This window comes from Bemisia tabaci, chromosome 2, assembly GCF_918797505.1.
Source record: "Bemisia tabaci chromosome 2, PGI_BMITA_v3".
Taxonomy (NCBI): Eukaryota; Metazoa; Arthropoda; class Insecta; order Hemiptera; family Aleyrodidae; genus Bemisia; species Bemisia tabaci.
Window position 1 is genome coordinate 28,293,850 of NC_092794.1, and position 26,658 is coordinate 28,320,507.

General features: G+C 40.9%; 1 protein-coding gene across 1 annotated transcript; it reads left to right on the forward strand.

Moving 5' to 3' along the window:
- The first annotated feature begins 371 nt into the window (after positions 1-371).
- Positions 372-21,846, forward strand: LOC140223897 (uncharacterized). The gene is made up of 3 exons (XM_072296399.1): positions 372-2,174; positions 21,109-21,434; positions 21,789-21,846. The coding sequence occupies exons 1-3, from the start codon at positions 372-374 to the stop codon at positions 21,844-21,846; spliced, it is 2,187 nt and encodes a 728-aa protein (XP_072152500.1).
- Positions 21,847-26,658: the final 4,812 nt, after the last annotated feature.

Sequence of the window (26,658 nt, forward strand, 5' to 3'; positions counted from 1 at the left end):
CCGGGATTTAAATGTAAGCTGATAATAACACAAAGTTCTGAGAAAAATTTTGAGATGAGTATAGGGACGGTTTGTGAATAACGAGGAGAGGCGGGCAAAGCGGCTAAAATCCGATCTAATTTTTGCCCTGTTCAGCATATCGATACGTAAGTATTTTTACACGTAGAATCTAATTTTCTGACTGGAATGCTCGTGTTGGGAATAATGTTGTACCTGGGATCAAAAATAGATTCAATGAGCCCACCTTGAATGACAGCGGTGAGGAACTCATTGAGTTTTGCGCCATAAATGAATTGAGGATTAATAACACGTTTTTTGATCACCCGTTACAACAGAAAATTACCTGGACCAATCGGAGAGGCCAAGCATCGATGATTGATTTCATCATCAGTAATCGGCATGTACATCCACAGCAGATCCTAGATGTTCGCACCTTGTCATCCGCAGATGCTGGTACTCAGCACGGCTTAGTGCTATGCGAACTAAGAATCGATTTCAGTCAGCGAAAACAGCAACCGGTGATTTTCGAAAAACTTTGTGTTGAAAAGATGTCCGACCCCAGCATCAGGAGCTTCTATCGCTCCAGGCTGCATGGCAAGTTGGAGAGTGTGCCAGATGAAGATTTGACAGCAAATGAGCTGTGGCGGCATGTAAAATCGAAGGTGCTGGAAGCAGCTGGTGAGGCAGTAGGATGGCGAAAAGTAAACAGAAATCGCACAGATACCCGGACACCCTGGTTTTGTGATGAAGTCAGAGATGCTGCAAGGTCTAAGAAGGAAGCATTTTTACAGTATAAATCTAATCCCACTCCAGAAGAATATGAAAAGTACAAAAGGGTCCGCAATTCGATGAACCAGAGAATTAGGAAAATTAAAGAAGGCTATTGGGAAAGTTACACCAAAGGAATGGAGCATGACTTTTATGGTGCGCAACGGAAAATGTGGAATGCTCTTCGAAATCAGCGGAAAGAAATCTGTGAATTTAGGCAGGCCCATCACATTCGGAAAGAAGAATGGCACACTTATTTTACTGAACTGTACAAAGATGCAGATGACGACATCCAAGAGAGGATTGATTACCAGAACGAAGATAATGTGACCGTGTCATTGGAGATGGTGACCAAAGCCATTCACAGATTAAAGCTCAGAAAATCCCCTGGACCAGATGGCATCGGAAATGAATTCGTTAAATATGGTGGAAAAGTCCTAGCTGTGTGGATGCATCGTCTGTTCCAAAAAATTTTGGAAGAAAAGAAAATGCCGGAAGACTGGAAGGATAGTTTCACAATTCCCATCTTCAAGAAAGGTGACAAATTTGTACCTGAAAATTATCGCGGTATTACGCTCCTAAACACGTGCTCCAAGCTATTTACATCCGTTCTCAAAGATATTTTGGAGCAGATTGTGCATATGGCCGAGGAACAGCAAGGGTTTAGGAAAAACAGAGGCACCAACGATGCCATATTCATGGTACGACAATTGGCAGAGAAATCCATCGAGTTCAACAAGCCTTTATTTTTATGTTTTGTGGATTTGGAGAAGGCATTCGACCGCGTACGGAGAACAGATGTCTTGAGGATACTTAACGAGCGGAATGTTCCCAGGTGTCTCATCGAGATAGTTGCCGACTTGAACTCGAACACCAAGACACGGATAGTCACCAGGGAGGGAACCTCTGATGTAGTCATTGTAAACAGAGGAGTAAGACAAGGGGACTCCCTCAGCTCTTTTCTATTCAATTTGTTAATGAATAAGCTAATCGATGCAGTTAGATTTAAGAGAGGCTATCGGCTAGGCAATTCGAATATCAATATAATCTGTTATGCAGACGATGCTGTTTTAGTAGCAAGCTCCGAGGATGATCTGCAAAGAATGCTCCATTCCTTCAACCTGGCTGCAGAGGTATTCAACATGAAAGTGTCGGCTAAAAAAACAAAAAGTATGGTCATCAGCAAAAATCCAATACGATGTAAGCTAGTCGTGGACGGTACCGTAGTTGAACAAGTAATGCAGTTTAAGTACTTGGGCGCTTTAATAACGAGTGTGAAGGATTTAGGGACCGAGGTGCGGAGTCAGACAATCAAGGCAACTAGAGTAGCCGGATGCCTAAATGAAATGGTTTGGAGGAATAAGTACATGGCTAAAGAGAGCAAAGTTCGAGTTTATAAAACGGTTGTAAGACCTGTGCTGACTTACGCTGCGGAGACCCGAGCGGACACGAAGCGCACTAAACAACAGTTGCGGACCGTAGAAATGAAAGTCCTGAGGAAAATAGCAGGCTTTACGCTCCGAGATAGGCAGACCAACGAGTCAATTCGCAAAGAGTGCCAAATTCAAGATATTGCCAAATGGACCAAGATGCGCCGGAAAATGTGGTCGGAACATGTTGAGAGGATGGACGGGGAAAGGCTTGCCAAGATTTGTATGGTAGGACGACCTCATAGCCAAAGGCAACCCGGACGACCGCCCAAGAGATGGGCACAGAGCTGCCTTTCATCCCCGGAGAATTAAGTGATCTCTCTCATCGGCATCATATTACTGTTTTAGAGGCTAGACAAACAGGGTCACGGCCCTAGTCAGAAGGCAGAAGAAGAAGAAGAAGAAGAATCTAATTTTCACGTCAGGGAGTCTTATCTTTCACTCTCTTTTATCCATCATTTTTTATGGAATCACTATTTGGATAACTTCGCTTCGTTGGAAAAAAACAATTAATTTATTAGAATCTTCAATCCGTCCTCTCAAAAGAACCTTAATTTGTGGTTACAAGTCTGTTACAAACTTTGCTCAAGACGTTATCTCCGGTGTTCCCCCTATAGACCTCCTCACTGAATCAAAACTTAGACTAGCCAGAAAAGAAAACAGATCAGATGTTGAGCGTAATATCAGAGAGAAATGGAAGAAAAAATGGGATAGCGAAGCTGGTAACAAGTGGATAAAGACTATCATAACCGACTTTGACGCATGGCTAGATAGAAATCACGGTTACCCCGACTTATACATAACGCAGTTTTTGTCCGGCCACGGATCCTTCGGCAGCTACTTGGAAAAAAGGAAAATCATAGACTCTCCCCATTGCTCTTGTGGAGAAATTGACACCCCGGAACATGTATTTTTTAACTGTATATTAATTAAAGATAAATTGTTGGAATTAAGTAATAAATTAGCACAAAATGTTAAGAAAGATAATCTATTAGAACTTATGCTTAAAGATAAGAAAAATTGGCACTTAGGATACATCTATATTAAAGACGTATTAGTTAATAAGAATAAATATTTTAATGATCTTGTAAAAAATGTACATATAAATACACAGTCACTCCCCGATGTAATGTCACCAGATGGTCCCGGGGTTTTTCCCTCCGGACAATCTTAGCTTCTAAGTTCTCATTTATTTGTTTGACTAATTTTTCATTTTGTACACAGTAACACTTGTGGCTTTTTTTCTAATTAGTAGTTAATCTTTTTAAGGCGATAGTGATATCCCTCCGATATTTCCGCCCTTTTCGGCAAAATTGTATATTTCTTTTTTTTTACAGCATATAATTTTTACGAGTATAATATTATCTATAATTTTTGTAAACCTATTTTTAACCGAATAAAGATAGAAGGGGAATGTCCCGGATATTTTGAAATTATTATTGTTTCATGAAAAATAAATGCACCCAAAATGACTAGAGCATATTGATTTTTACATATTTGCACTCAAGAAATTGGTTGGTAAATTCAACGAGTGGGTGCATCGACCTGGTCTGCAATTTTTTACGGCAAATCGGTAGATTTTCGGGATGTAGATTGCTTACTTTCAATTCATGAATGAATATAGCATGGACATGGTTGAACTTCTTTGTATGTAAATACGTTTAAAACAACAAAATCAAGACATATTTAATGCAATTGCAGTTAAATCGGGTCAAAATCTGTTCAATAATATAACGGGATTTATAATACCGGCAATTTGGGTATTTTAGCCCCAAAATACTTTCAAATCGACTTTATCTTTCAGGAGTTCGACAGAATTTTTCCTTTCTTCGCTTAAATTATTACGTAACACTTTTCTTTAAGAATCTGATAAGATTTTGCTTGGGGCAGATCAAAAAACTTAAACGCATTCGAATGGCTTTCTACATTCACAATACACGGTCTCGTCAAAGTGCGTCGTTGACCTCGCAGTGTAGGATCATAGGAATTCTCTTGTTGTGCTACTTGCCTATTTTGAAATCTCTGTAAATGAAAACTAAAGGGGTTGATATGTCCGAGTTAATGACGCGCCTTATCAACACATTGTGTTGGAGTTCACTGCTTGTTTTGTCTTAATTTCATTATAATTTTATTGGTACCAGTCGTTGACTGCTGGTAGTGATGCTGATGGCATAATTTCAAAGATCGGTAAACCGGTGGACCGCGGAAAAAGGCGAGGAAAAAGAAGCTGCGAGTAAGCCGCGTTTAATAAGCGCGTTTTCCTCGCTCACCTCAGGTCGGAAGCTGCGCCTCACACACGCCAAAACAAACACCATGACAACCGATACTTCGGAATAACTTGCTCTCCTCCGAAATTCCACTTGAGACCTCGAGGTGAGAGCGTGAGGGCATTATAAATTCAAGAAGCTTTTAAAACCCTTCAGCCCTCACCGTTGAGACAAGACCCACAGGCAGTGCTGCCATTTCCCGGAAGCAATTCCCAATCTTGGAACTTCTCAATTTCTCAAAAGATACGCCCGGAATCTTTGAAATTCCCGGAATTTTGCTCTTTTCTCGAGATGTTTCTGTCTCATTTTATTCTTTCAGAGTTCCGTTCTTATTTTTGCCGTTTTTATATTTAATTTTAATTTTTTTTCATCCTTGTTGTTCGAATGAGAAAGTCGTATAAGTGAGAGAATTGACATTGATCTAGACAAAACAGTCGTAACTTTGTAAGGAGCATTGTTCCGCAAGAGAACCAACGAGAGCAGTAATTTAAATAAAATGACGCCCTTTTTTGCCGATTTCTAACCTGAATATTTATGTGTTATGTGTCCAAAACGCTACCAAAGCGCATGCAGAAGTTAGCGCTTCCGGCTGTTTTGCCAAACACTAATCTTCAATATGCAAATGAAAAATACCCTTTGTATATGGTTGAAAAGAAATTCGTTGATTTTTAATTTTAGAAACAATCTTAGAGAATCTTTCACATGATTGGTGACAATTTGACAAAAAAGGAGGCTCCATTGAATACAATTTTCCGTTTAGACGCTACTGATTGGCGTGAGCCAAATTCTAAAAACTTGATTTTGGCAGTTACGGCTTCCTTCGCTATCACGGCAGCGCTCATTGCTAGTTTTTTCATCCTAGTTGTATGTGTGGTTTTTTTTTTTTTTTTTTTTTTTTTTTTTTTTTTTTTTTTTTTTTTTTTTTTTGCGCGGCGCCGCGGAGTTTTTGAACGGGAGGCCGGAAGCAAAAAACTGCGGAACCGCGCTGCCGTGATAGCGAAGAGAGCAGTAAGTGTCAAGTTTTTGAAATCGAGTTTCCTTCAAAATTCGTCTAAACTTTTTCAGGTAAAATCACTAAAATAGCTAAAAAAAAAAAAAAAAAAAAAAAAAAAAAAAAAAAAAGCCAAATTCATCTGAATTGTATCAAGAGAGACACGTGAGAAAGCCGCAAGTGCGCAAAAAATAACGCAGTTTCAGGCAATACAGCAGTAAGTGACAATATCCCTCCAGAGAGCCAATAAAAGCAGTGCTTTCAAGTAAAGTGCCGTCAATTCTAACTTGAAAATATGTTTGTTGTGTGTCCAAAACTGTTAAAAACGCGGCCGTGAAAGCATGCAAAAGATAGGACTTACGGCCGCCTTGCCTAACAATAACCTGGCATGAAAATGAAAACTACCCTTTTCATATAATTGAAATAACATCAGTCGATTTTTAATTACTGAAACGATTTCTAGGAGTCTTTCGGATAATTTAGTGGGGATTTGACAAAGAACGGAGGCTTCTTTAAATAAAACTCTCTGGTCAAAAGCTTCCGAGCCAGTTTTCTCATAACTTCATTTTTGCACTTACTGCTGTCTTCGCTATGACGGCAGCGCGGGTAAGGCCAGAGTGGCAGCACCGCTGCTGTCGTCTTCGCAAGGCTGTCGGATTCGTCCCCGCTCCGCGATGATGCGCCGCGTTTTTGCGCCCGGGTTTCGACGGGCGGCAGCCCCGATCTCCTCGTATAATTGAAAGCGAGATCACTTTACAACCTGACGTTTTTTGACGCTTTAAACACCTCCTATTTCAAATAAGCACTTGAACAACGTTTTAATTTCATCCGTTTCCTTTGGGTTCCGCCTTCTCCGCCGCGACATCCGGGAGGGGGTGCTGTGGCCGGGGGAGGAGGAGCGGGTCCTAAAGTCGATCCGCATAATTTTCACCGCGGATAAACAAAGGAACCTCCTGGATGTGTCGAACGCGACCTAGATGAGCCACCTGCGCGCCGCGCTGTCTTTGGCGTCTTGCAAGCGCAGCATGTTTTTCGTCCAACCGCTACCCACAAAACTTCGCATGAGCGTTTGAATGCCGCCGAAGCCCCTCCGGCTGATGTGATATTGAATTTTCAGTAAAATCGTAAATAGTTTTTATTTTAAATTTTTCAACAATTTCAATTGAGGGGCTTTGAGGACAAGGCAATAAACGCAGTTTTTGAAAAAAAAAATGAAATATTCATGAACTCAACTAAAAGTAGCTTGGAAGTATTGTTCCTTGTAAAATTTACACCTAAAATCCAACTTCAAAGCATCAAAAAGTGAGTTCAAACTTCCTCTCTGCCGTGAGGCTCCATGTAATTTTGAGACTTTAAACACGTATTTCTTGGAATAGCAAAAACTGCACTCATGCGCCTTGTCCTCCAAGCCCCTGAATTTAGAGACGAGGATAATTCTATGAGCAATTTTGAGAAAATTATACAAAGCCTCGTAAAAGAATGCGATTTTCATTAGCAGAAATGTGGTGACATCTCCATACGGTGGTGTTCCTACGGTGGTATTTAAACGCAAATGCTGCGTTTGCTCTAAAAACAATTTAACGAAATCATAATAAAATCTACTATAGTGTGTGATCTAATGGATTAATAATAATTTGGACAAAAACTGAGGCACTAATTTAAATAAGTCATAATAACAGGATCATTGAGAAAGGCCGTTAGTAGCATAAATCTATTAGAAAAACGTTGTTAATAGGTACAAACCGTTCAGAAAAATGTGAATTTCTAGAAAATCGAAAAGCAAGTAACCTCAGAATATTTTTAGTATTTGAGAAAATGTCCATTATTTATGAAGGAGCAGGCACTGAGGCTCTTTTCCTCATCAACCTATCTGAGTGAGTCTCCGTTTTCGTTAATATTAAATCTGGTTGGGTTTGCCAGGCAAAATCGAAATCTCCTTCAAACGCGCGTGTAGGCAATCCGAGCTCCAGGGAGTTCGAATAGTTGCTCAGCTGAATCCCGATTGTTCACAGGCAATAACGATCTGCTTCAACTTTGAATCATTACTCAGAGAGATAAGTGTTGGATGCGAGCGGAGTGAGTTCGCTCAAAATGCAAGGTTTTTCTCAATTATAGTGAACAAATTCGTGAATAATTGACGGATACGAAGCAGTAAAGCAAGAATGGAAAATATTAGAAATTTACAGTAGATCTAACCAGCAAATTCTATAAAATGTGAGCATGAGCTCCTTTATTCGAATTGTGCGAGGAGTAACGAGGTACCGCACAATGTGAAGTTACGCTTCAAAACCTGGCCTAACCTCACACAAACTGCTTTAAAAAGAAAGAACTGGAGATGTATTCGGAATGGACCACCAGACACCGTAAAAACTGGACGCAATTAACCAGGATCAACCGAGCAACATCCGTTGTTGCCTATTTTTCTGTCATGTTTTATTCATTTATTTATTTATTTTTTTTTTTTTTTTGCAAGAGAAGCTAGGAGCATATTCTATTTTGAAATTGTGGCAGCGGGACCTCTGAGATTTTCCTGATTTTTCCCGGAGCTTAAAAAATACCCAAAATGTTCCGGATCTTTTGCATTTTCCGGAAATTTCTCGGAACTTTTGAACAAATTTAGACGGAATAATCCCGGAATATTGGACGGTCATGGAGTGGGCGAGATCGGAGCAAAAAAGTTCGGACTCCCGGAACTTTTGACGAACATAGAATGGAAGCATTGCCTTTTGAAAGGTTTTAGCCAGGTTTTTCACTGCTACGGCTCCGTGTGAGCCGGTTGGAGGCGTTAGCCGGGAGGAATGGAGAATCGTTGCCGGTGCCTAAGTACTATCGATTATCGTAGACTTATGCCTGAATATTGGAAAACTTCACGTTCGAAGCACTTACCGGAACGTGAGGAGGAAAAGTAAGAGAGCAGCGCCGGAGCTGGTGCTTCCCCGCTGGGAGTTGGCCCGGGCAGAGTTATTCGCGCTCCACAGAAATCCAACCTAACGGACGAGTTATGGAAGGAATTTCCCCCGGAGAAAATGAACGGAGCAAGAGGCCCCGGGTAACGCAACCAAGAGGGGTGGAGAGACACCTGCAAAGAGTGATATTAACTATCGGTATTTTTCACCAAATCCGCACTCGCACCGCTCGAGGAACTACCAAAACCAACGTCGCCAGTGACTGCAACGCGCTTGTCACCCAAAAGACATGGAAACTGAGAACATATTTATATTATGTATTTTTTTAAGGGGATTACTCTCTCCCGGTGATTCCATTTCCCGGAACTAGTTCCGAATTCCGGAACTAGTTCCGAATTCCGGAACTTTTAGAGATTTTCCTGGATTTTTCCCGGAACTGTTGAAATTCCCGAAAAGCCGTATCCTTTGCATTTTCCGAAACTATCTTGGAAATATTGAAAAAAATCTAACATTAATTAAGGAACTTTTAACGGTCATGAAGTTGAAGAAATTGGAACAAAAAAGTTCCAAATCCTGGAACTTTTGACAGATATGGAATGGGAGCACTTCTCTCTCCAGTATTTCAGGACGGCCGGTAGCCTCCACCCAGTGACTTTTTATTTTCTCTCTCTATTCTTTCTCTCCCTTCCCTACGTCTCTCCTCTTCTTTTTTTCTTCTCTTATACTTTTCTTCGCTATCTCCTGCCTCTTTTGTGCACCTTCTGCTCTTTTTTCTTTTACCGTTCATTTCTTCCTTTCTTTTCCTACTAACTTTATTTCCTTTACTTCTCCTTATTCGTCATACTTTCCTTTTTAAACCTCACCCTCGCGTAGGTATCCTTCTTATTTTTATTTCAGACTTTCTAGATGTGCTCATCGTAATTTTTTGGCGGTTTCACCTAAGACGGGGCGAAGTGCGAAATTATCAACTTTTTTGGCCACCTTGGCAGGGAAACATACGTATAGAGATACAGTTACTCAGTCGGTTACTTTCGTCAAAAGGCCCACCTCAATTGGCGGACCGATCACGGCGCCTGGATGCAACTATACGTGTTCTGCGGATGTCCGCGTTACAAATGTTAAAAATTGAAGGCGCGTCTCTATTGTTTGCTTGTGACCGAGGCTCTCACAGCTTTATTTCATTAATCTGCTCTAGTATTCAAAGAACTAGGCGTTTTCTGCGGAGCCTTCTCATTTCTGATGCACTCGATTGCACCAGCCAGCCAGCCTGAGCACGGTACGTCGGAACGAGTTTAAATTTGTTGACGAGTCACAAGCAAAAACTCTTCAGGTTCTAAAGTAGAGTGTCTACTGAGTCATTTAAGCGAAAAAGAAAAAAATTCGGTCGAGCTCCTGTAAATAAAGTCGATTTAAAGGTATTTTTGGGCTAAAATAGCCAAATTACCCATAGCAAGGCCCGTCATATTATTTAAATTTTTTTTTCTTCCTGGATATAATGCCCACGTTTCCTAAACATGCATATTTTAAGCCTCCGATTTATTGAAACTACCAATTTTGACCATATGGTGAATTTTGGGGGCCTAAAATGAGCCCTCAGAGCCAAAAATTGCATACATTTTCGAAAACTTCGGATTTTCATGGGGATGCCTTTTTCTTATTTAACGTTGTTTTTTCTACAGTCGTCAATGAGTAATTCTGAAGGGCATTTCCGATTACATGATTGACATTTTGACTGTTCAGGTGAAGGGGGAGGGGGGGGCATCAGGCTTTGCTTTGCCTTTCTCACAGCTTCTGAAAGCGCTTGAAAATTCCCTATTACATCGGAAGTCCAAAATATCCCTTTTTAATTCATTAATTACTGCTTCTGATATTATGAAATATGCAGCAGGAGTTATTGCCCACCCCCCTCCTCCTCACTACGAGATGTAAGTAAACCTTTTGATCTTACTGCGCGCGCTACCGGATCCTTGCTTTTCGCGTGATGGCAGTCCGTTGTATAGTAGATCCGGGGATTTTTAGCATCAACTTGTAGCATAAACATGTCCATTTATATGTAATGCTAAAAAGACCGACACATGTTTTATTGCAAATGCCCGGATCTACTATACAACGGACTGCCATATCTCCAGGAAGACATATACCCAGGAAGAAAAAAAAAATTTAAATAATATGACGGGCCTTGCTATGGGTAATTTGGCTATTTTAGCCCAAAAATACCTTTAAATCGACTTTATTTTCCAGGAGCTCGACGGAATTTTTTTTCTTTTTGGCTTAAATGACTCAGTAGACACTCTACTTCAAGAACCAGAAGAGTTTTTGCTTGTGACTAGTCAACAAAGGACCCCACACACCTCTTATGGGGAGCTGCACCATGAAGAATTGCCTTCTGACTTATGTTTATCGATTCTCCTCAAGATGCTGATCAAAAGTGTTATAATTGCGCCAACTCTCTACGATGCACCGTTTTCGCAAAAAACCTATGAGAAGATTCAATTATTCGGATACTATGAATGAAAAAGAACAAAGCATTTGAGAACAGGCCCGATGTAAATAAGGAAAAAACGTAGTGCGTGTCCGTCTTCTTATCTGTACCTGCCGACTCAGGGGCTATCTCCCTCCCGCACTCGCCCGGTAGACGTTCAGACTTTCCTGTTCTTATGCTCCTCAAGAATCTGATTTGGATGGTGGTCGAGCAAAACGGCGTGTGGAATCCGAGATAAGACTGCCGCTCGGTGCGGGAGTCCCCATGCTTTCCTTGTTATGTTGGCACACAGCCGCTTGTCAATCGAGCACTGAAATGAGGAATCTTTCTGGCATTTTATCACCGAATAATTGAATCTTCTCATAGGTTTTTTGCGAAAACGGTGCATCGTAGAAAGTTGGCGCAATTATAACTTTTGATCAGCATCTTAAGGAGAATCGAAATACATAAGTCAGAAGGCAATTCTTCATGGTGCAGCTTCCCATAAGAGGTGTGCGGGGTCCTTTAAACTCGTTCCGACGTACCGTGTGAGGGTGTCATCATGGAAAATGTCGAACCATCATTTGCAAATTATAGATGCTACGGATCACTTGGATCCAAGGGGCAAAAAGCGTTGTGACATAAGTATTCCTTTCAAAATTTCACGTAATTCACGACATTTTCAAAGAAAAAAAAAATTAACTGCTATCAAAGATAGTAAAGTTTTCAGTATATAATTTCAAACCTCCCGCTCATGAAGGAAAAAACCCGTAATCTACTCGAGTTAAATCGTACACTAAACATTACCGTTACAGTCTTTGCAGTTTGAAAATATGCCAACCTCAATATTGACTATTCGGCTCAGCTCTTGCACGTTGTTTACACTTAGAGCAACACGACAAGGGATAATAAGAACAATGCTTATCGAGCAGCCTGCCAAAATCATGTAAGTGGGCGATTTTATTTAAGTGCTTAGACTCGTTTTTCATTTGAGCGGTAAAAAATTCTTTGCAACCAATTCTATGCCTATAAAAAACCTCAAATTTTAGACAGGAGTTATTTCCAGCCTTCTTCGTTGCAAAAATCGTGTTCCACGTGAGACTTTGAAGGGGAAACTTATATCAGAGTGCCTCAATCCGTACCTTGTCCACCTCGTCTGTACCTCGTGTGTTCAACAAACCCGTTTCCAACTGCGCTCCACATCGAGTCCATAAGCTACAGAATCCATACAAGGGTAATTTTTTGAACTTCCGAAAATTCCAACTCGTTTTCCTCGGAAATTGCGAGAATTTCACTCACCTTGTTGATCCACCGAAGGCAACAATTTCGATTCACTGGCGCTTTTGTCGGGGATTCTCCGCTCGATTGCGACTCTGTGTGAGCATGAGCGCATTGTGTGCGCTACGGGCGCTTTTAAATTTTAATGAGTCGCCCCCCCCCCCCCTCCCCCCGCTCTTCATTTAGTGCGAAGGTCAAAACGTTCGAAGTAAGACCGGAAAGGAACTAAGAACGACTACGGGGGAGCGTCTGACCTTTGCATTTTACATGTTCGGAAAAAGACTGAGGAAACGTAGCCAGAAACTCGGTTTTTCTGCGTTGTAGTCGAGTTGTGCCGGCGATTACCTTGTTTTTTCCAAGTTATTTTTCGCGTCAAGAGTGATCGTATTCACAGCAAGAGCATGGCGTTGCAAAGCGGCGGGGTCGAAACCGACAAATCCGAAGACATTCCCCCTGCTTACTCATCTACTTCTTTTATTCGTTCTTCTTCCCCTTTTTCGTTTCCTTTGGTCTTATCATTTTCTTTCTTTATCGTTTATAATGTGCTTTCTGCTTCTTTCTCTCCTGAATGTTTTCCATCCTTATAAATCTACTATTCCTTCACTTACTTTTTCCCTCCTCCTCATTTCTCATCATTTACTCCTGCTTTTTTGCCCTCCTCCCCGTCTCTTTTTCACTTTTCCTTTTGCTTCTTCCACTCTTCTTTTGCCTTAATTTTTATTCTAATTTTTGTTGCTCCTACGATCACTTCTTTGTTCCCAACTTCTTAACCCCAATTTTTACTTTCATTTTTCTCATTCCTTTTCAAATCTGAATTCTTTTTTTCCTTTATTTCTCCTTCTTTTCCTTCTGTTTCTTCACTGTCTCCTCCTTTTCGACAGTCTTTTTCGTCTTCTCCACCTTTTATTTCTTCTCACCTCTTTCTTCCTCTCATTTTTTCCTTCTCCTTTTTGTGATTATTTTCCCTCTCCTGATGTTTCATCTCCAAGTCCTTCTAATCAATCTCCTTTTCTTCTCCATCTCCTAATCTCCGCAGCGTTTTTTTTCATCATTTTCCATTGTCATCAAGTTTTTCGTTCATTTTCTACTTTCTTATCTTTTAAACCTCTTTCATCTCTCTTCTTTGCACCTCCGCCTTCTCATCTCATTCGTTTTCTTCGTATCTATCATCTCCTTCTTTTCGTGCCCTTCATAGTTACGCCCGAAATAATTCAACGACAGCTTTTTCAAAGAGAGGGGGAGTGTCAGGGGGAGGGGGGGGGGGGTTGGCCGCGCCTTTGGCAGGACTATCGAAGTCTCTGGCAACGGTGGCTGGGGCGCGGGTGATTCGCTAGGCTTGGAGTCGGCTCCGGCTCCGGCCAGTCTCCGGCAACGGATCGTTGAGCGTCCTGCGCCCTCCTCCACCACCCCCCTCGCCACGCCGGGCGCCCCTCCCGGAAGTGAAACATCGAGACCAGCTGCGAGGTATCGCCTGGCCCGCAACCTTGTTTTGAGCGAAGGCCGCCCGTCTGTTTAGCGCCAATCCTTTAATTACTCGGGGTTTCCATTATTTACTGGGCAGTATGCTCGCCCCCGCCCCCTGCACCACCCCCTCGGCCGGCTGTGACCTCCGCCCTCCCCGGAGTTTCCTCTTTCTCCGGCCTCCCCCCTCGGCCCCGACGTCGCGGTCAGGATCGCTCGCCGCGGCGCGGAGCGGCGGCCCCGACGTGCTTTTGAGGGCTCCTTTCAGCGATGAACGGAAAGCGGACTCAATGGATCCATCAAATTTTCAGCACAATGCACCGTTGCCGACCGCAATTAAGACGTATTGAGCACGCCCGAGTCCGTGATTATAGCATTCGCTCTGCTACCTGTCTGCAAGTTCCTGCCCCTTCTGCCCAACTTAATTTTTTTCAATATTCATCCCTAATTTCCACTTAAGTTCCACGCTTTTCTGCCGCAACCGAGTCCGTCCACGTTTGGTGAGTTCAGAGAAAACCATAGAGTACATAGAGTCGTAATGTAAAAGGGAGAGATTGCGTCATGTTCTGCTCGACGAGTTTCGAGCCCGGTGTGCGCCGGGCCTCGGCCACTTTTTCGATACATGTTCGATCCAAAATGGCGGCGTGGAATACGTGGTAATTCCTTTTATTTACATCGGATGGCCGGGTACCCGTGTATCGCAAACAATCGATCATGTATCGAAAAAGTGACCCGGCGTCACAAAAGAGTCTCGGAATTCGGGACCTGAACAATGCTTAAAAGTAGCGCCAGCTCTCCCTCTTACATTACGACTCTTTGAACTCTGTGGAGAAAACCCACATTTTGACCCCGTTAAGCAGGAAAGAACCCGCATCAGCTTTTGTCAAATTTGACGGGCAATTTAATTTTTTACATGAAAACGGCTATGCGGGTTTTTTGACACATCTCAGTAAATGTTCTGCATAGTAGGAATCCGCACAAACGTTCTCTTGTTAAAAATTAAATTGCCCACTTAAATGCCAATAGCTGACGTGGCTTGGTTCCTTTCTGTTGAACGCGGTCCATTTCATGTAACATCGCGAATTGGACTATGTGCACTTAGCCTAAGAGTGTCTTTCTTACATCATCCAACATCTTCTAGAGCTGCATGATCACTGCTCATTGTTTTTCAATATTTTCATTGAGCATAGCTTTCAATTTATATCAATTCTCTATCGTGATAATATGAATAAGTCCAAAAAAACACCTATGCAACCGGGTCGAATTCATCCTAATTTAACCTAATTTGAATCTAATCTTACCAAACCTCACCTAATTTCACGTACACGAACATAATTTTTCTTAACTGTGGCAAATAAAAGCTTCTTTTGCCAGAAAAAGATACAATTTTTGGTCAGCAGGCTAATAATTAGTCTAGAGTATTTAGTTGGGCTTTATGATGGGAGAGCTTCCGTGAAAATCAACAGTGTTGGATCCTGGACTTTGTGCTAGCGACAATTTTGGAGAAAAATTGTGCTATATAGTAAATGAGGACGGATTTTAGTGTCTCAGATAAGATATGCAAGCCATAACTGCCTCTGACTTTTAATATTGTCTAAAGTGGGTGCTTTTAATGTTGTTTATTTCTTGCTACTGCTGCTGCTACTACGGCGTCGAAATTCTTATTAGACCTGGTTCTTGTGGATAGAGAACCTTTATGGGGAGAGCATGGCCTTCCCTATAAATGTGTAAAATTGTAACGTGTCCCCTGTAAATGTGTAAACGACTAAGAGTTCCGTTCTTTGGTCCGCTTGGGGTACTCTATGACAGAAATGGAAACTGTCGTAGTGTGATATTTTCTTTTTCCACAGAAGAGGGGAACAAAGAAGAGCTTTTGGAGGTTTTTGGCAAGAGGATGGTGACTTGCCCGGAGTCTCTTTACCCAAGTTTTTGGGGTTTTTTGGAGTTTCACTATGCAGCCGAGTAGCGTAAACGCTACCGCAGTCAATGGCACGTACGCAAATGCTCTGACGTCAATCTACGAACGTACACAAATTACTCTCATCACAGTTTACAGCTGAATTGAACGCAAATCGCCTATTTCATTCCTCATGGAGCTTTGTCAAAATATACCTTCATTATGTTCTGAAGGGGCATAATACTGTTTTGATAATTTCATGTATTTGATTTTGAGGAAATATTTCATTCAGGATTTCACAACTACTCTCCTATCGGAAGACTTCGGAGTCTCGTTCATGTCTTTTATTTGAAAGGAGGTATTTCTGCCAAACGGAACTATGTGCATCAATACATGAGCCCTGAGATTCTTTAGAATATATGCATAACAGGGCTCCCGTCATAATGCACATAGCTCCCATTGGCAGAAATACATCCTATTTTCTTACCCGAGGGGCACCATGCCGCCCTTCCGTGCGATCAGCCCAGAGCCCTCCACTGGCCTCTTGGCCACAGGTGAAAGCTTTTACTCTCTGGGATTCAACACCCCCTTATGGACGATTATAAGGGAGCAACGGTCATCACTCTTTTTTCGACTGTTGACCTGCGTACATGGTGGATGATGAGCTTCGGGTGACGTCATGAGCCAAAGAAGTCTCCCAAACTTTGGTTTGTTTGCAAAACGAAACTGCCAACTCGTTGTTGACCATCGATCAAGTAGGTACGTCAACAGCTGAATGTTGAAGTCCCGAAAGTAAAAGCTCCCACCATTGCCAAGATACCAGTGGAGGGTCTCTTGCTTCTGGATCCGCCGTTATGTTGAAAATAGAGGGAGAATCGCGATTTCTAACCACGACTTCCGGCATATAAAAGGATGGAAAAATGGGAACATGAATAATGTAAAAGGCGCCGGGTCCGCTTTTGAATTTTATTTAGTGGAGCTGCAAATTAAAACGTAACGAGGGCGAAACAAATGGAGCAGAAAAGTGGTGGTCAGCCGTATGTCAACTTTGGAGTGGTAAACGCGGGGCTGGGGCACGGTGTCCCCTGAAATATGGAGTGCCTCCAATGAAGCAGTAAAACGGACGAAATCGATCATAAATAAATGATTCGATTAATTTGAATTTCGCTCGGTTTAGCACTAACATCCGCTCTCCAGACGGTGACTCGCCCTAACATAATTGCTCCGCGCGATAACTGCGGTCATGTTTGGCCGAATTCGCACGGATCCTTGAATCCTTTCCGTAATTTGACCAGAAAAACAAACCTCGGGCATGCTGTTTCAAAATTCACGGGCACAATGGGCCTCTTGTACCAATTTGTTTTATTGCTTTAATCGAAAGAACTAAGGCTCCTGATGTCACAGGAAGTTTCCCGGAGTTTTTTGATCACCGGAAACCCCCAAAAAATCAACTTAACAACGCCTCAGAATTTGGATTTTCAAAACGGTCGTTTCGGGTACGCCATACTTGTGACGTGAAATGGTTCGACAGACCTGGTTTCTTCATCACTTACAATGTACTTTCCCGTAAGGAAATGGCAGCCTCTTTTCTAATGCAAATATCGAGTCAATCGATAATTTTTTGATCAAAATGGAAATCAGAAATGGATTCCTCGTACGTTTAAATGGTTAAAATCTTCATTAGATAAATGAGAACCGACGGGATAAACCCTATTTTTAAGGAAGACTGTAGTCAATGGGAGATTGTTTACATCTGCTTAGTGATAACAGACATGGATATTAGCTCAATATTTAGCCATTTTCATGAGTTTTTACTTTTTTGTCACTATTTTAAGGTAAGTTTATTTTGTAAATCAATTGTTTAGTGCCTTAGGATCATGTTAAAAGCTGTAAAGGTATACTTTGTTACTTATTAATTCAGAACACACTCCGCCGGAGAACACATACTGCCAGTCCAACGCTCAAACCTGGATGTAGCGAGTCAGTTGTTATTTCTTAATATTTCACCCTTTAATGCTTCACTGAAGACACCAAAATGATAGTATCAATCATTGATGATGAAAAAAACCTACCTTTGACAATACTGATGAGATGAGGAGACCGGTATGTTTTAGCTGGAGGCAAGGAAAGTAGACGTAGGATCCTTCTTCGGTTACCAGACTTGATCGATAAATTTTTCTGTATAGGGTTACATTTAGAACACACAGGATTTTAAAATAACATAAGTTTATAAAACGTGGGAACGTTCTGAATGATATTGAGATGTTTGTTGAAGAGTTAAGAATGATTTACACGCATTGAGAGAACATCCATGGTTTGAGCGTTGGACTGCCGGAGTGTGTTCTGAATTAATAAGTAACAATGTGCACCGTTACAGCTTTTAACATGATCCTATACACTAAACAATTGATTTACAGAAGAAACTTACCTACTTATTAATTCAGAACACACTTTACACGACACACTATAAAGACGATGACATTTTTAGGTCAACATTTTTATTAGAACCAAATCTTTGAAGTAAGTACTAGGAAACATGAATGATACAATTAGTTTAATAAACAAAAATACGTGGAGCAAAATTGAAGATTTTTTTTGTCTTTGGAAAAGTTAAAAGTATAAAATTGGCATGAGGATCACACTACTCATCATTCCACGGAGTGAAGAAGTGGGTTGCAAGAGAAATGACAGGAGAATGGTCCGATCGGTCAGCAATCGGTGATGTACTGATCTCCTCTATTTTATCTTGAATTTTATTATCAACCTGACGAAAAATCGATTTTTACATTTTCTTCAAATGTAGGCTGCAAAGCTTACGTTAGGCTCAGCCCTACCTCCTCTCCCCCCTCGTTAGACACCGCAAGGCTGTTAGAGGCCCCCCTCAACCCCCCTTCCTAAGAACCTCACGTAATTTACCAGACGACCCCGTATCATTCATCGATAACGGGCCAAAAGCCGAAAATTGAAAATTGAGTTAGTCGGGCATTGCGTTCTCTAAGCACCAGAGACAACAGCTTGCATAACGGGTCAAGTGTCTCTAAGGTACTTTCAGAGACAGATTACGTCCACCAAAGGATCCACTCGTGATTGGCCTCTCCATTTTATGCTCCATGGAGCATCTCTATTAGAGTGATTATAGTGGCGGACGTTGCACGCAGCAGATGATTCGAAAGTGCATAATATATTTATCTTGCCTGTATTACCTACCATGAATTTTACTCAAAGCACGTAGTTGGGCGTATTTACTCAATGTTGTGCAATACATGTGAGGGGCTTGAAGAACAAGGCAAGTGAATGCACTTTTTGAGAAAATTGAGGTTTTACTGATTTCAACTGAAACTATAGTCTTGAAATATACCTGCTGTGAAAAATTCACAACTAAAATCTAATCCTAAAGAATCAAACAGTGAGTTATTACTTTCTTTTTACCATGAAGCTCATTGTATTTTGAAAACTCTAAACACGTACACATATTTCTAGAAATAGAAAAAACTGTACCTATGCAACCTGTCCTCCAAGCCCTCCATTTGAAAACGTATCCTTAACTTGAACCTCTATAGACTGCGTTATTACCTACATATTTTGATGTATGCACGCTTTGAATCTCGTTTAATGTAGGTAGATTGTATAGCCAACTCTGTTTCCAATACTTTCAATTTGTTTTGTGCAAAGTCGGAAATCCGTTGTGTTTTTTCTTCTTTTCTTTTTGTTCAAAAACGTTCGGGTGGTTTGAAATGAAATGCGTTGAAATTGAGCAATTCTGCCTGTCGGTAGGTGAGACTATTTATGAGATACTTGCACATTACAGATAACCTTCAACAAAACATTTTAATTGTAGAAGAAGCAGAAGCAAATTATAAATTCTGAACGCGTGCAAAGAAACAAAAACACCAATAAGGTATGTGAAGAAGAATTTTCAACTTTTTGTCGCGTCACCGCCTGCATCTTACGAACGTGACCTACTTGCTTCGCGCACGAATTTCACTCACGTTTCTAACCCTCCCCATAACTTCTGCTCCTCTAACCTACGGCGTTTTTTCCTTTCATCCGTTCATCACTTTTCCTTTTATAACAACCTGAACGTAAGCTTGAATGATCACGTACACGATAAAGGTCAATTACCTAAATTACGTGCATGGGTTGATCACCTAAACTGGTACTGACAAAAATTTTCAGAAAGCCGAACGGACATAAAGGGGGTTTGGTGGAGGTTACGCACATTGTCATTTCGCCTTCAATTTTCAAGGTAGGCCAGAGAGCACCTTCTCCTTGTAGCCATGGGTGGGTTTTCGAGGATATTTGTGTTTTTCGTTTCGTGATGGATTATGTCGAACACTAATGTAACAATTTTGACGCTAGCTCTGCTTTCTATGAAAGTCTCTTTCATAGTAAATAAAACGAAATATAATACTAGCTCCTATCATCAAATTTTTTTAGCGAGGCAGTTCTTCCCCGGCGTGCGTGCAAATAATACGACTATGCTGGAATAAATACAACGATCATTCATCATGCCTTATAATAATGCAATTTGTGCTAATTAGATGAAGAGAAAGGAATATTCTTTGGGACAATATTATTATACATTTTCCAGATTTCTCAGTGCCGATGTTAAAATACGCGGGTGATTGTTTGGTATATGTCATGGACTGGAATACTTTTTAAAGTATTATCCTGACTCCTCCTTTGTATATTGCAAATTAATCAGTATTATATAAGGCATTAGTTTAATTACAACCATTTCCAAGAGAGCGGGTGTATGAGGTTTCCAGTTTTCAGAATTTTCAACTCCCTTAAGTTTTCTTTTCTCTCCCTCTTGTAGCTCCTTCAATTCCTTTCTGTCTAAACCCTCTTAACTTCTGACTAAACTCCACGATTTTGAACACAGACAGCTTTCATGAATTTAATTTTCACTGAGTAAATCCTGTAACAATTAATTCATCCTTCCCGCTATTTATTTTGGATGAGTAAATTCAACTCATCCTCTTAATTTGAAAACTTTTTCGTAAGTCTCCTCGTTTTTACGTATTCCATTGTACTCATTTAGAGAATCTGACAAGTTCGCTTATTTTTACAAATGTATTGAGTATACAAAAACAGAATGTAAGTATGTTTCAAAATCATAGCTTCATTTGTAATTTGGAGATACCATTTCTGACTCATAAATAAAAGCACATATCGACGGTGAAACTACCAAACCACGTATCTTGTTTGCGGTGTTTACAAATCTACGCTCGCGTTTTATTTTTTTGAAGTAGACCAAATCAATATCATTCCTTGAAATTTTCACAGAATTTTCTCCGCACGAAGAGGAAAAATCACAGAAATTTTCAAGACTGGACGTTAAGTAGTTTTTCATTTAAAAAATAAAGTATGACAGGAAGTCTGCGACGTCGCAAACCGAAATACGTGGTTTGGTAGTTTCACCGTCGATATCCATATCAATGAAACTGCAACAGAGGGCGCTTATGTTCAGTGGTGTGATTGAAAGAGCAAGGGGGTGGGGCGATATCCACTCGCAAGTTTTCGAAAATGACAAAAAATGCCTATAACGGCAGGAATTCCGAGTTTGCTGCAATGCGAAACTGAAAGATACTCACTGCTGCATAGTGTTGACAAGTAACCCATACATTTTCAAATAATGTTTGTCAGACATTGTGTTTCAACAAGAAGGAGATGGAGGAGGAGCAGGAGCAGGAGGAGGAGCAGGAGCAGCAGGAGCAGGAGCAGGAGGAGGAGCAGGAGGAGGAGAAGCAGCAGCAGCAGCAGGAGCAGGAGGAGCAGGAGGAGCAGGAGCTGAAGGAGCAGGAGGAGGAGGAGCAGCAGCAGCAGCAGGAGCAGCAGCAGGAGCAGCAGCAGGAGCAGAAGGAGCAGGAGCAGAAGGAGCAGGAGCAGGAGGAGGAGGAGCAGGAGGAGGAGGAGGAGGAGCAGGAGCAGGAGCAGGAGCAGGAGCAGCAGGAGGAGCAGGAGGAGGAGGAGCAGGGGGAAGAAGAGGAGGAGAAGAAGATAAAAAAGGAGAGGAGAAAGAGGAAGAAGAAAAGGGTCATGAATATTGAGTCAATTTTTCAGAGTCCATATTACACTTCTCATACACATGAAATACATCGTATAAACTAAACAAAAAATATACATCTGTTCGGATATGAGAAATGGAGTTCATTTTGCGATTTGGAGCTACTTTGATTTCTGGCTCAGCTTAGGAGCAACATACGTACAATTAGTTTTCCTACGTACATAGGTGTTTTTACGGGTGAGCTAAAAATTATATTTTCGAATTGCAAAATGAAGTCCAAATAATCTATAATAATTGAAGTATGACTCCCATACTTTAGGTTCAGCTCTCATATCTTGGAAGTCAAGGTTCTGCTGAAATTACGTCATACTCTGTGATCATGAGTGGCGGTAGCCACAACCGGGCAAGTAACCTATCCTCCAACAATTGGCAACACAGCACAGCCCGGTCGAGGCAACGACACCATAGTTACACGTACTTGGCTTATTTGGGTTTTTAGTTGCGGTTTCAAAAGCTTTTCAAAGCAACGGAGCGGCGGATTTCAGAAATTTTGGTGTCTAAAGATGCGTCTCGGTCCCGTCTAACGAACTGTTGAGTTTCAAGGAGGTTGATGATTAATTAAACGAGATAATTACGCATATGTGCCTAAAAAAGCGAAAAGTATCCACTTTGACCATTTTCACGTTCTGACAAAGCTATGAGGAATACGAGACATCAGAGCCCTATACAGGGTGGCCCAGACCTACCGTACCAGGCCTTTTTGGGCGCTTCTGGGTACCAGATGCGCCCTTTCCAGCCGTTCGACTCCCCCGATGTAACATGTACTATACTACATACCGTTGTGCCTTATGGGTAATGACGCCATTCTGGTACACCCGGGAAAATTTGATTTTTTTCTGCATCTGGTATTCGTAAAAGTTTTCGTGAAATGTTTTGCTTTTAAGCATAACAATCTCGCACGGACGTATTACCTGGTTAAAGTATTTTGGGGCTTCGTTATGCTTAAATGCCTCATATTCGAGGTTGTAGTTTCAGATTCATTCGAAAAAATCACGAACAGTCACGTGATCTCTTCATTTTAGTGACGTATTACTGTGCTATTTTGTGATTGGTTCATTTTCTCGGCGCAGCATCGTCAAGCGTCAGCTGTTTGCGGCTCTGGGTTGAAGGTTTAAGGTTATGTCAGAGAGAATAGAAAGTTAGAGGCCCGACTCGATGCTAGGAGGTAATTGAAACAGATGCGCTCGCAGCGCGCTCGCTGGCAACGTACGCAACTACTATTTTCTATTGTTTTCCAGAGACTAGCGGCGGGTATGTTGCTGCCGGACCACCTTCACGTAGGCAATTTGTTATACATCGTCCGTCCACAATACTCTCGCTTGGCCGTATGAAAACGTTCCTCGCATGCGCAGTGTTAAAGAAGCGCCCTCCAACGCTTTGGCGTTGGAGCTGCTTGTTTTCGGTTAATTTGGGTCATGCGAAGTCCAGGATCGCGGGGATGAATAGGGAATCGAACCCAAGGAATCCGAATTTCATGGTCCCAGAGCCCCCCTGGCGTCCCTTGGGGGGTAAAAGGGGGGTCCGTGCTTCAAAAGTCAGGGTTAATGTCAAAATTGTGAAATTATTTCATCGGAATCAGAACGTACGGAAAATTTTAGCTTAAATCGACACCAAGAAATCCAAAATCGGCCCACCCGTGTCCAAAATACCGACCCCTAAAGGCGGGGGACAGAGCCCCCCCCATCAAAAAAATTCAAGTTCGTCAAGTTGACGTGGAGACTCGGAAAAAATGTGTATTCATGGGTAATCGACCCCAAGGAATCCGAATTTGAGGGTCCCGTTATCCACAGAGACTTTTCTGATGGGGCACAGGGGGACTCTGAACTTTCAAATTTAACCGGTGTGGAGGTTACCCCTGTGCCCCATCAGAAAAGTCTTTGTGGACAACGGGACCCTCAAATTCGGATTCCTTGGGGTCGATTATCTATGAATTCTCATTTTTTCCGAATCCTGAATCCATTCAAGAGTGTGAAGCTCACATTTTTCTGGCATTACAGCCTTTTATTCCTCAAATTCTACGGATATGAGTCCATTTCGCTCAAGGTTTCTCTGAGCGATACCAAGTGTTTATGCATTTAAGATGAGTGAGATTTGTCTTTTGGTTCTTCTCTTAGCAGTTTTAAAGTAAATCAGGTATTACAATACCTTCATCCAGTTTTGTTTCCTTGTTTAATGTTTGTTAAGAGTCTTTCTACGTGAACACTCAAGGACATACATACTTACGCTCAGGTACCAATACCATTGTTTTTCTCTTACGTCAGGATGTACCTTTAAGCATGCTAATTTACCAAAGAAACTCCTCCAGTGATAAATAATTTTAAGCTTTATTACGAAGTGAAAACCTCTGTGCGGTGTCGCTAAATTTCTCAAATAAGTCTCAGTTTAGACACGAAGAACAGACGTTCACTTTTGTCCGTTACGATCCGTGCTCTTATAGCATCACATCTTCCTTTGATCTCTGATTCATCGATTAATGGCACTTTTAGTTTCATCCATCATCAATCAGTTCAAAGCTATCTCAACGATGAATCATCAAACGTTAGATCAAGGAAGAAATTTTCTGCTAAAAGCTACGACGGAATTGACATTGCACTTCAACTCACGAAAGCATGAACCAGGACATACGTAAGAATCATTAAAAAGTGAACAATTTTTTCAACTCATCAGGCAGTTTAGCAGGTAAAAAATCTACAGTTGATTAATTAAGGATTACCAGATTACATGCACACTGGTTTTCCAACATTTACGGTAGATAGGGATATTTTTATTGATAATGATTAATGACGAAACGAATAAATTAATGCCATGGCCAAACTGGGAAACTGCTTACCGCAATCCACAAAGTTCATCCACAAAGACTTTCAGAGTCTTTTCATTTCTCTGCTGATAAATAATTCAACATAATTTCTGAAAACTGTGTAATTAATGACTTCGATGCGCAGAAAATTCTTTTCTGGGATTTTAAGCGTAGTGGTCACTAACTTTTCCCTGATTTTGGAATGTCCTCTTTTAACATTAGGTGTCTCAGATAAATATTTTTTTCACAAAAATTTTAAGTTTTTACTTGACTTAATTTTCAGTGTTTAGTCTCTTTAAACTGAAAAGTCCATTTTTTTTACAGGGAGAAGGAATTTCAATGCTCCACAGCAAAACTACCTGACATATTTTCACAGTGAGGAGGGCTTAATTTTCTAACTTTTACAGAACCTGTCACCCTGTCTATCCCTCAGAAATTCAGTGCACCAGATGAGATTCAATGAGGGTCGTTGATAACTTTACCACTAAATTGATACCGCTTGAAGGATTTTGGAGGGAGCAATTTTACCTACTAACATTGTTGTCAAACAGGGTTTATTCATCAGAGCCCTGAATTGAGGAACCAAGAGAAAATAATTTGTTTTCATTTACTCCTCGAAGATGATACTGACCCTGATGCAGGTCAGTACCTATGAGAACTATATGGATTACATTTTGCAATAAGGAACCACTATTTCTGCCCCATTTTAGAAACAACATACATGCCATTGGTTTCCCTATGCAGATATGTGCTTTTATTGGAGAGCCAAAGATAGTGGTTCCTTTTTGCAAAATGTAATCCATATAGATCTCATAAAATTTCAGTAAACCTTGTCGCTGGGGGAAAGATCTAATACATACTGAAGATAATCATCGAATAATGTACCCTCCTAAATATAGACAAAAATTACAATGAAAATGTTCATTATTTGATGAAAAATAAAGTACAAAAATTCTCAGAGTCTCAGAGGACACCCAGAAAACCAAGAAAATCTTAAAATAATTTCCTTTCACAAACAAAAATAAAAATGACACTAAACATTTCTAGCAGGACTTCTTGATAATCAGGGAACAAAAATTCTGAGAGCTTGACACTTTTGATCCTCACAATTTTTAGATTGTTGCACTAATGAGGTCTGGGAAGCTGTTGAATGCCCTGATTTCCAAACTTCTATTACTCAAGCAGCACACATTTCTTTAAATTTCAATTCCATGGTAAAATTATTTCTATTGCATTGTAGTGTTGAGAATGTTGCCAATTTACTCATTGAAGGAACAATTTTTAGAGCAATTAATTTGAAATAAGTACCTACCGTAGTTGCAATTTATCATTGGATTTCTTCGTATTTCTTTTCTTTCTCCTTTTTCTTTTCTTGGGATTTTACAATCGTATTTCTTTTCAGGGATATCTACAGTTGTGTAGATTTTGATTTTTAAAACTCATCTCTTTTTAAAACTAAGAGAGCGATGAAATAATTATCATTTACCATGTATAACTTTCTGCAAAATTTGCCTCAGTTGATGCTCTCACAAGTTCAGTTGTAAAGTCAATTCAGCCATAGCTTTCCGAAGAAAATTTCTTCTTCGATCTAACAATTAATGATTAATCGTCGAAATAGCTTTGAACTGATTAATTAAAAATGACACTCAAGGGTGTAAAAAAATACGACGGATCCGAAAAACTTTGCTACACAGCAAGGAGATATCCACTTCATAGCTATAAGCATTAAATGGTTTACATTTTGCGATTAGGAACCACTATTTCTGGTCCATTTTAGAAACAGAATACATGCTATTGGTTTCCCTATGCAGATATGTGCTTTTATGGGAGAGCCAGAGGTAATGGTTCCTTATTGCAAAATGTAATCCAATTCATTCACAAGTAGGGGACTGACTTCATTTGGTAAAAAAACAGTCTTCTTGCAAAAATGAGATGATAGAAACCCCAAAAAACCCAAAAACTTGGGTAAAGAGACTCCGGGCAAGTCACCATCCTCTTGCCAAAAACCTCCAAAAGCTCTTCTTTGTTCCCCTCTTCAGTGGAAAAAGAAAATATCACACTACGACAGTTTCCATTTCTGTCACAGAGTACCCCAAGCGGACCAAAGAACGGAACTCTTAGTCGTTTACACATTTACCTATTTAACAAAATCTCCAGGAGGTCACAGACAGGCTGGCAGCCCCTCATCGGACCAAAACGCACACCGTATCATTTTTTCCTTGTAGGTATGTGCCTCCAAAGTACATGAAACGACTCCTTGAGGAGCGGGCAAGTTTGATTGAAATTCACGCTGTCTTCTGAAAATGAGCTAAAATTTTTACCTTGAAGAAGA

Excerpts from the sequence above, each read along its gene's own strand:
- LOC140223897 (XM_072296399.1), top strand. The coding sequence starts at position 372 with ATGATTGATTTCATCATCAGTAATCGGCATGTACATCCACAGCAGATC. Across the intron at positions 2,175-21,108 it reads TTCGAGTTTATAAAACGGTT|ACATTGTGTTTCAACAAGAA; the intron begins GTAAGACCTGTG and ends AATGTTTGTCAG. Across the intron at positions 21,435-21,788 it reads GAGGAGCAGGAGGAGGAGGA|GTTCAGCTCTCATATCTTGG; the intron begins GCAGGGGGAAGA and ends CCCATACTTTAG.